We start from the raw sequence: 16001 nt of genomic DNA, 5'->3' as shown, positions 1-16001 counted from the left end.
CACACACACACACACACCACTAACACGCATCGTGTACACACACCACTAACACGCAACGGTCAGTACACACACCACTAACACACATCGTGTACACACACACACACGCATCATGTAGTTGATGTTATCTTGTGCTGTGATTGGTTGCCAGGTGGAGCAGTTCTGGAAGTTCTACAGTCACCTGGTGCGACCGGGAGATCTGACTGGCCACTCTGACTTCCACCTGTTTAAAGAGGGAATCAAACCCATGTGGGAGGTAACATGTAGATATATACACATTATATTATTATTATATATGGGTATAATGTGGGAGGTAACATGTAGATATACACACATTATATTATTATTATATATGGGTATAATGTGGGAGGTAACATGTCTACACACATTATATTATTATTATATATGGGTATAATGTGGGAGGTAACATGTAGATATACACACATCATATTATTATTATTTCGGAAAAGCTGACCACGACTCCATTTTGCTGATACCTGCCTACAGACAAAAGCTAAAAAAAAGAAGCTCCCACGCTGAGGTCTGTCCAACGCTGGTCCGACCAAGCTGACTCCACACTCCAAGACTGCTTCCATCACGTGGACTGGGACATGTTTCGTATTGCGTCAAATAACAACATTGACGAATACGCTGATTCGGTGTGCGAGTTCATTAGAACGTGCGTTGAAGATGTCGTTCCCATAGCAACGATTAAAACATTCCCTAACCAGAAACCTTGGATTGATGGCAGCATTCGTGTGAAACTGAAAGCGCGAACCACTGCTTTCAATCAGGGCAAGGTGTCTGGTAACATGACTGAATACAAACAATGCAGCTATTCCCTCCGTAAGGCTATCAAACAAGCTAAGCGTCAGTACAGAGACAAAGTAGAATCCCAATTCAACGGCTCAGACACGAGGCATGTGGCAGGGTCTACAGTCAATCACGGACTACAGGAAGAAATCCAGCCCAGTCACGGACCAGGATGTCTTGCTCCCAGGCAGACTAAATAACTTTTTTGCCCGCTTTGAGGACAATATAGTGCCACTGACACAGCCTGCAACGGAAAAATGCGGTCTCTCCTTCACTGCAGCCGAGGTGAGTAAAACATTTAAACGTGTTAACCCTCGCAGGGCTGCAGGCCCAGACGGCATCCCCAGCCGCGCCCTCAGAGCATGCGCAGACCAGCTGGCTGGTGTGTTGACGGACATATTCAATCAATCCCTATACCAGTCTGCTGTTCCCACATGCTTCAAGAGGGCCACCATTGTTCCTGTTCCCAAGAAAGCTAAGGTAACTGAGCTAAACGACTACCGCCCCGTAGCACTCACTTCCGTCATCATGAAGTGCTTTGAGAGACTAGTCAAGGACCATATCACCTCCACCCTACCTGACACCCTAGACCCACTCCAATTTGCTTACCGCTCAAATAGGTCCACAGACGATGCAATCTCAACCACACTGCACACTGCCCTAACCCATCTGGACAAGAGGAATACCTATGTGAGAATGCTGTTCATCGACTACAGCTCGGCATTCAACACCATAGTACCCTCCAAGCTCGTCATCAAGCTCGAGACCCTGGGTCTCGACCCCGCCCTGTGCAACTGGGTACTGGACTTCCTGACATGCCGCCCCCAGGTGTTGAGGGTAGGTAACAACATCTCCTCCCCGCTTATCCTCAAAACTGGGGCCCCACAAGGGTGCGTTCTGAGCCCTCTCCTGTACTCCCTGTTCACCCACGACTGCGTGGCCACGCACGCCTCCAACTCAATCATCAAGTTTGCGGGCGACAACAGTGGTAGGCTTGATTACCAACAACGACGAGACGGCCTACAGGGAGGAGGTGAGGGCCCTCGGAGTGTGGTGTCAGGAAAATAACCTCACACTCAACGTCAACAAAACTAAGGAGATGATTGTGGACTTCAGGAGACAGCAGAGGGAACACCCCCCTATCCACATCGATGGAACAGTAGTGGAGAGAGTAGCAAGTTTTAAGTTCTTCGGCATACACATCACAGACAAACTGAATTGGTCCACTCACACAGACAGCATCGTGAAGAAGGCGCAGCAACGCCTCTTCAACCTCAGGAGGCTGAAGAAATTCGGCTTGTCACCAAAAGCACTCACAAACTTCTACAGATGCACAATCGAGAGCATCCTGGTGGGCTGTATCACCGCCTGGTACGGCAACTGCTCCGCCCTCAACCGTAAGGCTCTCCAGAGGGTAGTGAGGTCTGCACAACGCATCATCGGGGGCAAACTACCTGCCCTCCAGGACACCTACACCACCCGATGTTACAGGAAGGCCATAAAGATCATCAAGGACATCTACCACCCGAGCCACTGCCTGTTCAACCCGCTATCATCCAGAAGGCGAGGTCAGTACAGGTGCATCAAAGCTGGGGCCGAGAGACTGAAAAACAGCTTCTATCTCAAGGCCATCAGACTGTTAAACAGCCACCACTAACATTGAGTGGCTGCTGCCTACACACTGACACTGACTCAACTCCAGCCACTTTAATAATGGGAATTGATGGGAAATGATGTAAATATATCACTAGCCACTTTAAACAATGCTACCTTATATAATGTTACTTACCCTACATTATTCAGCTCATATGCATACATATATACTGTACTCTATATCATCGACTGCATCCTTATGTAATACATGTATCACTAGCCACTTTAACTATGCCACTTTGTTTACATACTCATCTCACATGTATATACTGTACTCGATACCATCTACTGTATCTTTCCTATGCTGCTCTGTACCATCACTTATTCATATATCCTTATGTACATATTCTTTATCCCCTTACACTGTGTATAAGACAGTAGATTAGGAATTGTTAGTTAGATTACTTGTTGGTTATTACTGCATTGTCGGAACTAGAAGCACAAGCATTTCGCTACACTCGCGTTAACATCTGCTAACCATGTGTATGTGACAAATAAAATTTGATTTGATTTGATTATTATATATGGGTATAATGTGGGAGGTAACATGTAGATATATACACATTATATTATTATATATGGGTATAATGTGGGAGGTAACATGTCTATATACACAGTATATTATTATTATATATGGGTATAATGTGGGAGGTAACATGTCTATATACACAGTATATTATTATTATATATGGGTATAATGTGGGAGGTAACATGTAGATATATACACATTATATTATTATTATTATATATGGGTATAATGTGGGAGGTAACATGTAGATATATACACATTATATTATTATTATACATGGGTATAATGTGGGAGGTAACATGTAGATATATACACATTATATTATTATTATTATTATTATATATGGGTATAATGTGGGAGGTAACATGTAGATATATATATATATATATACACATCTTATTATACATGGGTATAATGTGGGAGGTAACATGTCTATACACATTATATTATTATTATTATTATATATGGGTATAATGTGGGAGGTAACATGTAGATATTTACACATTATATTATTATTATTATTATTATATATGGGTATAATGTGGGAGGTAACATGTCTATATACACATATTTTTATTATATATGGGTATAATTTGGGAGGTACCATGTAGATATATACACATTATATTATTATTATTATATATGGGTATAATGTGGGAGGTAACATGTCTATATACACATTATATTATTATATATGGGTATAATGTGGGAGGTAACATGTAGATTACAGTGCAATCAAAGTATTCAGACCCCTTGACTTTTTCCACATTTTATTATGTTACAGCCTTGTTCTAAAATGGATTCTTCTTTTTTTTCAATCTACACACAATAGCCCATAATGACAAAGCGAAAACAGGTTTTTAACCCATACCCTTTGATATGAGACTTGAAAATGAGCTCAGGTTCATCCTGTTTCCATTGATCATTCTTGAGATGTTTCTACAACTTGATTGAAGTCCACCTGTGGTAAATTCAATTGATTGGACATGATTTAGAAAGGAACACACCTGTCTATACAAGGTCCCACAGTTGACAGTGCATGTCAGAGCAAAAACCAAGCCGTGAGGTTGAAGGAATTGTCTGTAGAGCGCTGAGACAGGATTGTGTCGAGGCACAGATCTGGGAAAGGGTACCAAAAAATGGCTGTAGCATTGAAGGTCCCCAAGAACACAGTGGCCTCCATAATTCTTAAATGGAGGAGTTTGGAACCAGCAAAACTCTTCCTAGAGCTGGCCGTCCGGCCAAACTGAGCCATCGGGGGAGAAAGGCCTTGGTCAGGGAGGTGACCAAGAACACGATAGTCACTCTGACAGAGCTCTAAAGTTCCTCTGTGGAGATGGGAGAACCTTTCAGAAGGACATCCATCTCTGCAGCACTCCACCAATCAGGCCTTTATGGTAGAGTGGCCAGACGGAAGCCACTCCTCAGTAAAAGGCACATGACAGCCCGCTTGGTTTTTGCCAAAAAGCACCTAAAGGACTCGGACCATGAGAAAAAAGATTCTCTGGTCTGATGAAACCAAGATTGAACTCTTTGGCTTGAATGCCAAGCTTCACGTCTGGAGGAAACCTGGCACCATCCCTACGGTGAAGCATGGTGGTGGCAGCATCATACTGTGGGAATGTTTTTTAGTCGCAGAGACTGGGAGACGAGTCAGGATAGAGGGAAAGATGAACGGAGCAAAGTACAGAGAGATCCTTGATGAAAACCTGCTCATGAGCGCTCAGGACATCAGACTGGGGCGAAGGTTCACCTTCCAACAGGACAATGACCCTAAGCACACAGCCAAGACAACGCAGGAGTGACTTCGGGACACGTCTCTGAATGTCATTGAGTGGCCCAGCCAGAGCCCGGACGTGAACCCTATCGAACATCTCTGGAAAGACCTGAAAATAGCTGTGCAGCGACGCTCCTCATCCAACCTGACAGAGCTTGAGAGGATCTGCAGAGAAGAATGGGAGAAACTATCCAACTACAGGTGTGCCAAGCTTAAGCTTGTAGTCTCAAGCTCTGTTGTACCAAAGACTCAAGGCTGTGATCGCTGCCAAAGGTGCTTCAAAGTACTGAGTAAAGGGTCTGAATACTTATGTAAATGGGGTAGTTCAATTTTATTTTTAATAAATTAGAAATGTCTAAACCTGTTTTTGCTTTGTCGTTATTTGGTATTGTGTGTAGATTGAGGGGGAAACAATTTAATCAATTTTAGAATAAAGCTGTAACCTACACACTACCCCATAAGACTTAGGGTAAAAACAGGTTAGGGCGAAAACAGGTTCGGGTTAGGGCGAAAACAGGTTCGGGTTAGGGCGAAAACAGGTTCGGGTTAGGGCGAAAACAGGTTCGGGTTAGGGCGAAAACAGCTTAGGGAGAAAACAGGTTAGGGAGAAAACAGGTTAGGGAGAAAACAGGTTCGGGTTAGGGCGAAAACAGGTTCGGGTTAGGGCGAAAACAGGTTCGGGTTAGGGCGAAAACAGCTTAGGGAGAAAACAGGTTAGGGAGAAAACAGGTTAGGGAGAAAACAGGTTCGGGTTAGGGCGAAAACAGGTTCGGGTTAGGGCGAAAACAGGTTCGGGTTAGGGCGAAAACAGGTTCGGGTTAGGGAGAAAACAGGTTCGGGTTAGGGAGAAAACAGGTTCGGGTTAGGGAGAAAACAGGTTTTAGACATTAAAGATAAAAATATAGAAATGTGACATTTAAATATGTATTCAGACCCGTTACTCAGTACTTTGTTGAAGAACCTTTGGCAGCGATTACAGACTCGCGTTTTCGTGGGTATGATCAGTGGTTTAAATTACCCCAAAAAACCTACTTAAGTATAGATACTTAAAAGTACTTCTTAACAGACTACAAACCATTACAGACAACAAGGGAAGCACAGCCGAGAGCTGCCCAGTGACACGAGCATACCAAGCGAGCTAAACTACTTTAATGCTTGCTTCGAGGCAAATAACACGGAAACATGCATGAGAGCACTAGCTGTACCAGAAGACTGTGTTCACGCTCTCTGCAGCCGATGTAAGACCTAAACAGGTCGTCATTCACAAGGCCGCAGGGCCAGACAGATTACCAGGACGTGTACTACGATGCGAGCATGTGCTGACCAACTGGCAAGTGACTTTAGTGACATTTTGAACCTCTCCCTGTCCGAGTCTGTAATACCAATATGTTTGAAGCAGTGCTCAAAAACACTATAGTAACCTGCCTAAATGACTACCGACCTGTAGCACTCACATCTGTAGCCATGAAGTGCTTTGAAAGCCTGGTCATGGCTCACATCAACACCATTATCCCAGAAGCCCTAGACCCACTCCAATTTGCAGACCGCCCAAACAGATCCACAGATGATACAATCTCTATTGCACTCCCAACTGCCCTTTCCCACCTGGATATGTGAGAATGTTATTTATTGACTACAGCTCAGCATTCAACACCATAGTGCCCTCAAAGCTCATCAATAAACTAAGGACCCTGGGACTAAACACCTCCCTCTGCAACTGGATTCTGGACTTCCTGCTGGGCTGCCCCCAGGTGGTATAGGTAGGATTCAACACATCCTCCACACTGATCCTCAACACAGGTGCCCCTCAGGGGTGCGTGCTCAGTCCCCTCCTGTACTCCCTGTTCACCCTCGACTGCACGGCCAGGCACGACTCCCAACACCATCATTAAGTTTGCAGACGATACAACAGTGGTAGGGCTGATCACGGACAACAACAAGACCGCCTATAGGGAGGAGGTCTTTAATTATTTGTTACTTTTATTTCTTATATTATTACTTTTTTGAAACTGCATTGTTGGTTAGGGGCTCGTAACTAAGCATTTCACTGTAAGGTCTGCTACAGCTGTTGTATTCAGCGCATGTGACTAATAAAATTAGATTTACTTTACTGTTTATATTTTTGAAAACTTTTACTCCACTACATTCCTAAAGAAAATAATGTACTTTTTACTCCATACGTGGATGCACCTGAGCTCAGTTTCGAGTGTCATAGCAAAGGGTCTGATTTCATGTAAATAAGGTATTTCTGTTAGATTTGTTTTATTATTTAGCAAAAATGTCTCAACCTGTTTTTGCTTTGTCATTATGGGGTATTGTGTGTAGATTGAGGATTTTTTATTTAATCCATTTTCGAATAAGACTGTAACGTAACAGAATGTGGAGAAGGGGTCTGAATACTTTCTGAGGGCGCTGTGTAAACTAGAGGGATAAGATGGATTGTAATTACTGTTCTACAACATTATCTCTCTAGACAAATGCCTCCTATTCAACCTTTATGCAATTATTCTTGTCCTCAGATACAGGCCCCCTTCCCCTCTGCCCAAATACAATGCACATAGACCATTCCATCCAACCCATAACACAATAATTACTACTGCTAGGCTACTTATAAACATATTAAAACTGGCTTAAGTCAGTCTCCAACAGTATTCACTGTATGTGATGTATGTAAGATGGTCAAGTCAGGCCGTTAGCATGGTCGCATCCCATCCACTATAACCATACATTTTGGTATGTACAGTTGAAGTCGGAAGTTTACATACACTTAGGTTGGAGTCATTAAAACTCATTTTTCAACCACTCCACAAATTTCTTGTTAACCAACTATAGTTTTGGCTAGTCGGTTAGGACATCTACTTTGTCCATGACACAAGTAATTTTTCCAACAATTCCAGTGCCTTTAAACAGCTTGGAAAATTCCAGAAAATGATGTCATGGCTTTAGAAGCTTCTGATAGGCTAATTGACATAATTTGAGTCAATTGGAGGTGTACCTGTGGATTTATTTCAAGACCTAGCTTCAAACTCGTAAACCGCCGTAAAAAAGCCAGACTGCGGTTTGCAACTGCACGTGGGGACAAAGATCGTACTTTTTGGAGAAATGTCCTCTGGTCTGATGAAACAAAAATAGAACTGTTTGGCCATAATGACCATCGTTATGTTTGGAGGAAAAAGGGGGTGGCTTGCAAGCCGAAGAACACCATCCCAACCGTGAAGCACGGTGGTGGTAGCATCATGTTGTGGGGGTGCTTTGCTGCAGGAGGGACTGGTGCCCTTCACAAAATAGATGGCGTCATGAGGAAAGAAAAGCATGTGGATATATTGAAGCAACATCTCAAGACATCAGTCAGGAAGTTAAAGCTTAGTCGCAAATGGGTCTTCCAAATGGACAATGACCCCAAGCATACTTCCAAAGTTTTGGCAAAATGGCTAAAGGACAACAAAGTCAAGGTATTGGAGTGGCCATCACAAAGCCCTGACCTCAATCCCATAGAAAATGTGTGGGCAAAACTGAAAAAGCGTGTGCGAGCAAGGAGGCCTACAAACCTGACTCAGTTCTGTCAGGAGGAATGAGCCAAAATTCACCCAACTTGTTGTGGGAAGCTTGTGGACGGCTACCCGAAACGATTGACCCAAGTTAAATAATTTAAAGGCAATGCTACCAAATAGTAATTTAGAATGTGATGATAGATGATAGAAATAAAGGCTGAAATAAATCATTATCTACTATTATTCTGGCATTTCACATTCTTAAAATAAAGTGGTGATCTAAAACAGGAATTGTCAGGAATTGTGAAAAACTGAGTTTAAATATGTTTGGTTGAGGTGTATGTAAACATCCAACTTCAACTGTATCTTTGTGTGTAACCCTCCAGGATGAAGCTAATAAGAACGGTGGGAAGTGGATCATCAGGCTGCGGAAAGGTCTGTTTTTATTACTATTATTACTAAACCTCCCTTTTTTAAATGTCGACTTTGGGCAAAAACGCCAAAATAACAACTTAACTGATCAGAGCTCCACATAGAGAATGATAGAAGCTTATTGTGGCCAAAGGTTGTTTTAGCAGCGCCATTGAGGGCTTCTGCCATTTTAAAGTAGTCGACTGGGTTGGGATTCCTATGGGTTGTAGCATCAATGGTGCTGCCCATGATGTCACAGACACTGTAATGGCACAGATATAAAGGTGAGTCCTCTATCTATCGCAATGATGTACCATCATACCAGGTAATTTAATACTGAAAAATAAAATCATTGATAAATAAAATATTTAAATCCAGAAGTGCCTTTTTATTCCGATCTCTACAGCTTCCATCTAATAACAAATCCTTTGAAATGACATCAACACATACTGGAGGAGTTACTGGCTAGCTACAGTGGCCAGTCGTCAGTCACGGCACGCATGACCAGAATGACACATCAATGAAGCACCAAAGACCCCATTTCAATTAAAACCTTTAGAAAGACGCTGAGTTGGATCGCTTTACCTGACCATTCTAAACCTCCCTTTAACATTCTAAACCTCCCTTTAACATTCTAAACCCCCCTTTAACATTCGAAACCTCCCTTTAACATTCTAAACCCCCCTTTAACATTTTAAACCTCCCCTTAATGTTCTAAATGTAATTTTTAACATTGTAAATGTCACCTTTATTTAACTAGGCAAGTTAAGAACTATTTCTTATTTACAATGACTCCCTACACCAGCCAAACCCGGACGACGCGGGGCCAATTGTGCGCTGCCCAAAGGGGCTCCCAATCACGGCCGGTTGTGATACAGCCTGGATTCGAACCAGGGTGTCTGTAGTGATGCCTCTAGCACTAAGATGCAGTAACTTAGACCTTTTGCGCCACTCGAGAGCCCAAACATCCTTTTAACATTCTTAAAACTCTAAGCTCTTCTTTAAACCTGCCTTTTAATATTGTTCTTATTGTATTGTTGAGAACATTATTCTGGCCATGTTAATATTGTTGACAGGTCTGGCCAGCAGGTTCTGAGAGAATATTATTCTGGCCATGTTGTTAATATTGTTGTTGACAGGTCTGGCCAGCAGGTTCTGAGAGAATATTATTCTGGCCATGTTGTTAATATTGTTGTTGACAGGTCTGGGCAGCAGGTTCTGGGAGAACATTATTCTGGCCATGTTGCTAATATTGTTGTTGACAAGTCTGGGCAGCAGGTTCTGGGAGAACATTATTCTGGCCATGTTGTTAATATTGTTTTTGTTGACAGGTCTGGCCAGCAGGTTCTGGGAGAACATTATTCTGGCCATATTGTTGTTGTTGACAGGTCTGGCCAGCAAGTTCTGGGAGAACATTATTCTGACCATGTTAATATTGTTGTTGACAGGTCTGGGCAGCAGGTTCTGGGAGAACATTATTCTGGCCATGTTGTTAATATTGTTGTTGTTGACAGGTCTGGCCAGCAGGTTCTGGGAGAACATTATTCTGACCATGTTGCTAATATTGTTGTTGACAGGTCTGGGCAGCAGGTTCTGGGAGAACATTATTCTGGCCATATTGTTGTTGTTGACAGGTCTGGCCAGCAGGTTCTGGGAGAACATTATTCTGGCCATATTGTTGTTGTTGACAGGTCTGGCCAGCAAGTTCTGGGAGAACATTATTCTGACCATGTTAATATTGTTGTTGACAGGTCTGGGCAGCAGGTTCTGGGAGAACATTATTCTGACCATGTTGTTAATATTGTTGTTGACAGGTCTGGCCAGCAGGTTCTGGGAGAACATTATTCTGGCCATGTTGCTAATATTGTTGTTGACAGGTCTGGGCAGCAGGTTCTGGGAGAACATTATTCTGGCCATATTGTTGTTGTTGACAGGTCTGGCCAGCAGGTTCTGGAAGAACATTATTCTGGCCATATTGTTGTTGTTGACAGGTCTGGCCAGCAAGTTCTGGGAGAACATTATTCTGACCATGTTGTTAATATTGTTGTTGACAGGTCTGGGCAGCAGGTTCTGGGAGAACATTATTCTGGCCATGCTAATATTGTTGTTGACAGGACTGGCCAGCAGGTTCTGGGAGAACATTATTCTGGCCATGTTGTTAATATTGTTTTTGTTGACAGGTCTGGCCAGCAGGTTCTGGGAGAACATTATTCTGACCATGTTGTTAATATTGTTGTTGACAGGTCTGGGCAGCAGGTTCTGGGAGAACATTATTCTGACCATGTTGTTAATATTGTTGTTGACAGGTCTGGCCAGCAGGTTCTGGGAGAACATTATTCTGGCCATGCTAATATTGTTGTTGACAGGTCTGGGCAGCAGGTTCTGGGAGAACATTATTCTGACCATGTTGTTAATATTGTTGTTGACAGGTCTGGGCAGCAGGTTCTGGGAGAACATTATTCTGACCATGTTAATATTGTTGTTGACAGGTCTGGCCAGCAGGTTCTGGAAGAACATTATTCTGGCCATATTGTTGTTGTTGATAGGTCTGGGCAGCAGGTTCTGGGACAACATTATTCTGGCCATATTGTTGTTGTTGGCAGGTCTGGCCAGCAGGTTCTGGAAGAACATTATTCTGGCCATATTGTTGTTGTTGACAGGTCTGGCCAGCAAGTTCTGGGAGAACATTATTCTGACCATGTTGTTAATATTGTTGTTGACAGGTCTGGGCAGCAGGTTCTGGGAGAACATTATTCTGGCCGTATTGTTGTTGTTGACAGGTCTGGGCAGCAGGTTCTGGGAGAACATTATTCTGGCCATATTGTTGTTGTTGACAGGTCTGGGCAGCAGGTTCTGGGAGAACATTATTCTGACCATGTTAATATTGTTGTTGACAGGTCTGGCCAGCAGGTTCTGGGAGAACATTATTCTGGCCATGTTGGGAGAACAGTTCATGGTGGGAGAGGAGATCTGTGGGGTGGTGGTCTCTATACGATTCCAGGTACACACACACACACGCATACATACATACATGACTCGCTATGAAACACGGGCACTTGGGACAGCGCCAGTCAAAAGTTTGGACACATGTACTCATTCCAGGGTTTTTCTTTATTTTTACTATTGTCTACATTGTAGAATAATAGTGAAGACATCAACTCTATGAATTAACATATGGAACCATGTAGTAACCAAAGAAGTGTTAAACAAATCCAAATATATCTGAGATTCTTCAAAGTAGACACCCTTTGCCTTGATGACAGCTTTGCACACTCTTGGCATTCTCTCAACCAGCTTCATGAGGTAGTCACCTGGAATGCATTTCAATTAACAGGTTTCCTTGTTACTTTGTGGAATTTATTTCCTTAATGTGTTGTGTTGTGTTGTGACAAGGTAGCCTTATTTGGTAAAAGACCAAGTCCATATTATGGCAAGAACAGCTCAAATAAGCAAAGAGAAAAGACAGTCGATCATTACTTTAAGACACGAAGCTCAGTCAATCCAGAAAATCAAGAGCTTTGAAAGTTTCTTCAAGTGCAGCCACAAAAAACATCAAGCCCTATGATGAAACTGGCTCTCATGAGAGTTCCCTCTGCTGCAGGGAGACCCAGAGTTCCCCCTGCTGCAGGGAGACCCAGAGTTCCCCCTGCTGCAGGGAGACCCAGAGTTCCCCCTGCTGCAGGGAGACCCAGAGTTCCCTCTGCTACAGGGAGACCCAGAGTTCCCTCTGCTGCAGGGAGACCCAGAGTTCCCTCTGCTGCAGGGAGACCCAGAGTTCCCTCTGCTGCAGGGAGACCCAGAGTTCCCTCTGCTGCAGGGAGACCCAGAGTTCCCCCTGCTGCAGGGAGACCCAGAGTTCCCCCTGCTGCAGGGAGACCCAGAGTTCCCTCTGCTGCAGGGAGACCCAGAGTTCCCCCTGCTACAGGGAGACCCAGAGTTCCCCCTGCTGCAGGGAGACCCAGAGTTCCCCCTGCTGCAGGGAGACCCAGAGTTCCCCCTGCTGCAGGGAGACCCAGAGTTATCAGCCTCAGAAATTGCAGCCCAAATAAATGCTTCACAGAGTTCAAGTAACAGACGCATCTCAACATCAACTATTCAGAGGAGACTACATGAATCAGGCCTTCATGGTCGAATTGCTGCAAAGAAACCACTAAAGGACACCAATAAGAGTAAGAGACTTGCTTGGGTCAAGAAACACAAGCAATGGACATTCGATTGGTGGAAATCTGTCCTTTTGTTCTGATGAGTTCAAATTTGAGAGTTTTGGTTCCAACCGCCATGTCTTTGTGAGACGCGGAGTAGGTGAACGGATGATCTCCGCATATGTGATTCCCACCGGGAAGCTTGGTGGTATGGGGGTGCATTGCTGGTGACACTGTCTGCGATTTATATAGAATTCAAGGCACTTTTAACCAGCATGGCTACCACAGCATTCTGCAGAGATACGCCATCCCATCTGGTTTGGGCTTAGTGGGACTATCATTTGTTTTTCAACAGGACAATGACCCAACACACCTCCAGGCTGTGTAAGGGCTATTTGACCAAGGAGAGTGATGGATTGCTAATGTAATGGGAATATGACTAGGCTGGTTCAGGCTTACAGCTAGCTAGCAAGCTAATGTAATGGACAATTTTCGTGTACATTAATCACTCATTCAAGCACTAAACTCCTTAGCTCGATGAAAAATTGCGTGACTAAGACCTCGTTAACTTGTTTTCTGTTGACTTATTTTACTATTTTTGAGGGCAAAGTAGTTGTGACTAAGTGAGGTGCTGAAATTGTTGGGATGAAATTGCTGCCACGGTCGATGAAGAGGCTTCCAAAGGCTGCAGTGGAGCCCTCGATGACTCCACAACTATTTGAGATTGACTGAACACGCATATCGAGTGTTCAAAGTGTTCGGTTTGAGATTCAGCCTCACTCACTCGTGTGTGTGTGTGTGTGTGCTTGTGTCTCTGTCTGTCTGTCTAGGAGGACATCTTGTCTATATGGAATAAGACGGCCAGCGATCAGGTGACGACATCTAGAATCCGAGACACTCTTCGACGCGTCCTGAACCTCCCTCCCAACACCATTATGGAGTACAAGACACACAACGACAGCCTCAAGTACGATTCACACTCCCACACACTCCCACTCACTGTGTTCTCTCTATAGATAATTCAAACTTTTTTTATTGATCTCTGTTTTCTTTTTAGGGATAATTCCAGCTTCCGCAACACAAAGATCACCCTGTGAAGAGGCAAACCACCTGACCGTTTCTCCACTCTCTCTCGGCATCTCTCTTTCTCTCTCGGCATCTCTCTTTCTCTCTCGGCATCTCTCTTTCTCTCTCGGCATCTCTCTCTTTCTCTCTCGGCGTCTCTCTTTCTCTCTCGGCGTCTCTCTCTTTCTCTCTCTGCGTCTCTCTTTCTCTCTCGGCATCTCTCTCGGCTTCTCTCTCTGGCATCTCTCTCTGGCTCTTTCTCTCCAGGGTTCACAAGGTGATTGAGGTGCTTAAAATACTTGAATTAGCACTCTGAAATGGAACACCTTGAAAATCTGACGTTTTCTCAAGTTGGTACTTGAAAAGTACTTGAATTAAAATTAAAGGAGAACAGAAAATGATCAAATATGTTTATGAAAAAAGTATTGGTCTTGCATTCTACCCAGTTTTATTTCCTCACGTGCTCTGGTTGCCAGGCGAGATCGCTCATTCCACCCACTCAGCCAGGCAGGGCCAAAACAGACTGATTAGGTTCCGCCAAACATCACATCGATAGCTAAAAGGCCAGGCATGTAGATTTAACCTGTTGTGGGTATGGAACATTTCTGGGATCTTTTATTTCAGCTCATGAAACATTCACATGGGTGATTCGACCCTGAAGAGCGACATGAAGCGGCAAAGACAACTCTGCATCGCCGGCGCCATTTCTACGTTGTGACTTTTTCTCTGCAATGACCTCCAGAGCATTTCTACCAATCGCGTCATTCACCGGGGTCCTGCGACATTCAATTTTATCAAGCGGCAGCCAGGCTCCTGGCGTTCTGTTGGCTGTTCACCCGAGCAGCGACACTAAAGCTGCCAGTTGGAAGCGAGATGCTTTTTCGTAGATATTAAGATTCCCAAATGTGCAATAAAAATACAATAGTCATTAATACTCAAATGACATCATCAGTACTGACAATTCATGTATATAATAAAGCAACGGATTCAGTATAACTTGTAAGGTAGTGTATAACTTTAGTGATGAATAATATAGTCATTTTTTTCCATAAAGGTTGTGGCGATATACTGTTATCTGGTGGCAACTAGAAACAATTGCATAATCTCATTTTATTGGTCACATACATATGGTTAATATTACAAACTGATGGTCCTTGAAAATAAATATTCGTGCTTGAGAAAGTACTTAAGTCCTTGAATTTGACTTGCCACTGTCTGTATGAATCCTGTCTCTCTCTTTTGCTACCTGTCTCTCGCTGCATTTCTCGCTGCATTTCTCTCTCGCTGCATTTCTCTCTCGCTGCATTTCTCTCTCTCTCTCGCTGCATTTCTCTCTCTCGCTGCATTTCTCTCTCTCCCTGCATTTCTCTCTCTCCCTGCATTTCTCTCTCGCTGCATTTCTCTCTCTCTCGCTGCATTTCTCTCTCTCGCTGCATTTCTCTCTCTCGCTGCATTTCTCTCTCTCGCTGCATTTCTCTCTCGTTGCATTTCTCTCTCTCTCTCTCGCTGCATTTCTCTCTCTCTCGCTGCATTTCTCTCTCTCGCTGCATTTCTCTCACTGCATTTCTCTCTCGCTGCATTTCTCTCTTGCTGCATTTCTCTCTTGCTGCATTTCTCTCGCTGCATTTCTCTCTCGCTGTCTCTCTTGCATTTCTGAGAGTGTTTCACTGTGGAGATGGACTAGTGCGTTGCTATGGAAACTAGTGTGATACTATGGAGACATGAGCGTCCTCTTTTTGCAACTTGTCCCTGAGGTGCCACAACAGGCCAGTGGGACCAACTCTCTGTGTGTGTGTGATGGTGTTAATGTTCCCTAACCCTACAGAAATAAATGTGTTTTTAGTATCCTGTCTGACTACTTCATTATTACATTGACCCTAATCTTGCTTAAAAAATGCTGAATACCCGTGACCTGTGGGAATGCTTATTGCATTTTGATAATACATTAACATGCTAAACTCTGCCCCGGCTCTACGGGGCAGTGAAGAGGTCTTTGAATTTAGCCAACAGGGCCAACTCTATGGGGCAGTGAAGAGGTCATTGAATTTAGCCAACGGGGCCGGCTCTACGGGGCAGTGAAGAGGTCATTGAATTTAGCCAACAGGGCCAACTCTATGGGGGGG

General features: G+C 43.8%; 1 protein-coding gene across 1 annotated transcript in view; it reads left to right on the top strand.

Moving 5' to 3' along the window:
* Nucleotides 1–15726, top strand: part of eif4e2rs1 (eukaryotic translation initiation factor 4E family member 2 related sequence 1) — a 31793-nt gene extending 16067 nt beyond the window's left edge. The window contains exons 4-8 of the mRNA XM_064940893.1: nt 149–253; nt 8647–8695; nt 11569–11672; nt 13644–13780; nt 13871–15726. Coding sequence (XP_064796965.1) covers nt 149–253; nt 8647–8695; nt 11569–11672; nt 13644–13780; nt 13871–13910 — 435 coding nt within the window. The 3' untranslated portion in view covers nt 13911–15726. The remainder of the gene's footprint in view (nt 1–148; nt 254–8646; nt 8696–11568; nt 11673–13643; nt 13781–13870) is intronic.
* Nucleotides 15727–16001: the final 275 nt, after the last annotated feature.

Source organism: Oncorhynchus masou, chromosome 27 (assembly GCF_036934945.1).
Source record: "Oncorhynchus masou masou isolate Uvic2021 chromosome 27, UVic_Omas_1.1, whole genome shotgun sequence".
NCBI lineage: Eukaryota > Metazoa > Chordata > Actinopteri > Salmoniformes > Salmonidae > Oncorhynchus > Oncorhynchus masou.
This window is presented reverse-complemented; position numbering and strand designations above follow the sequence as displayed.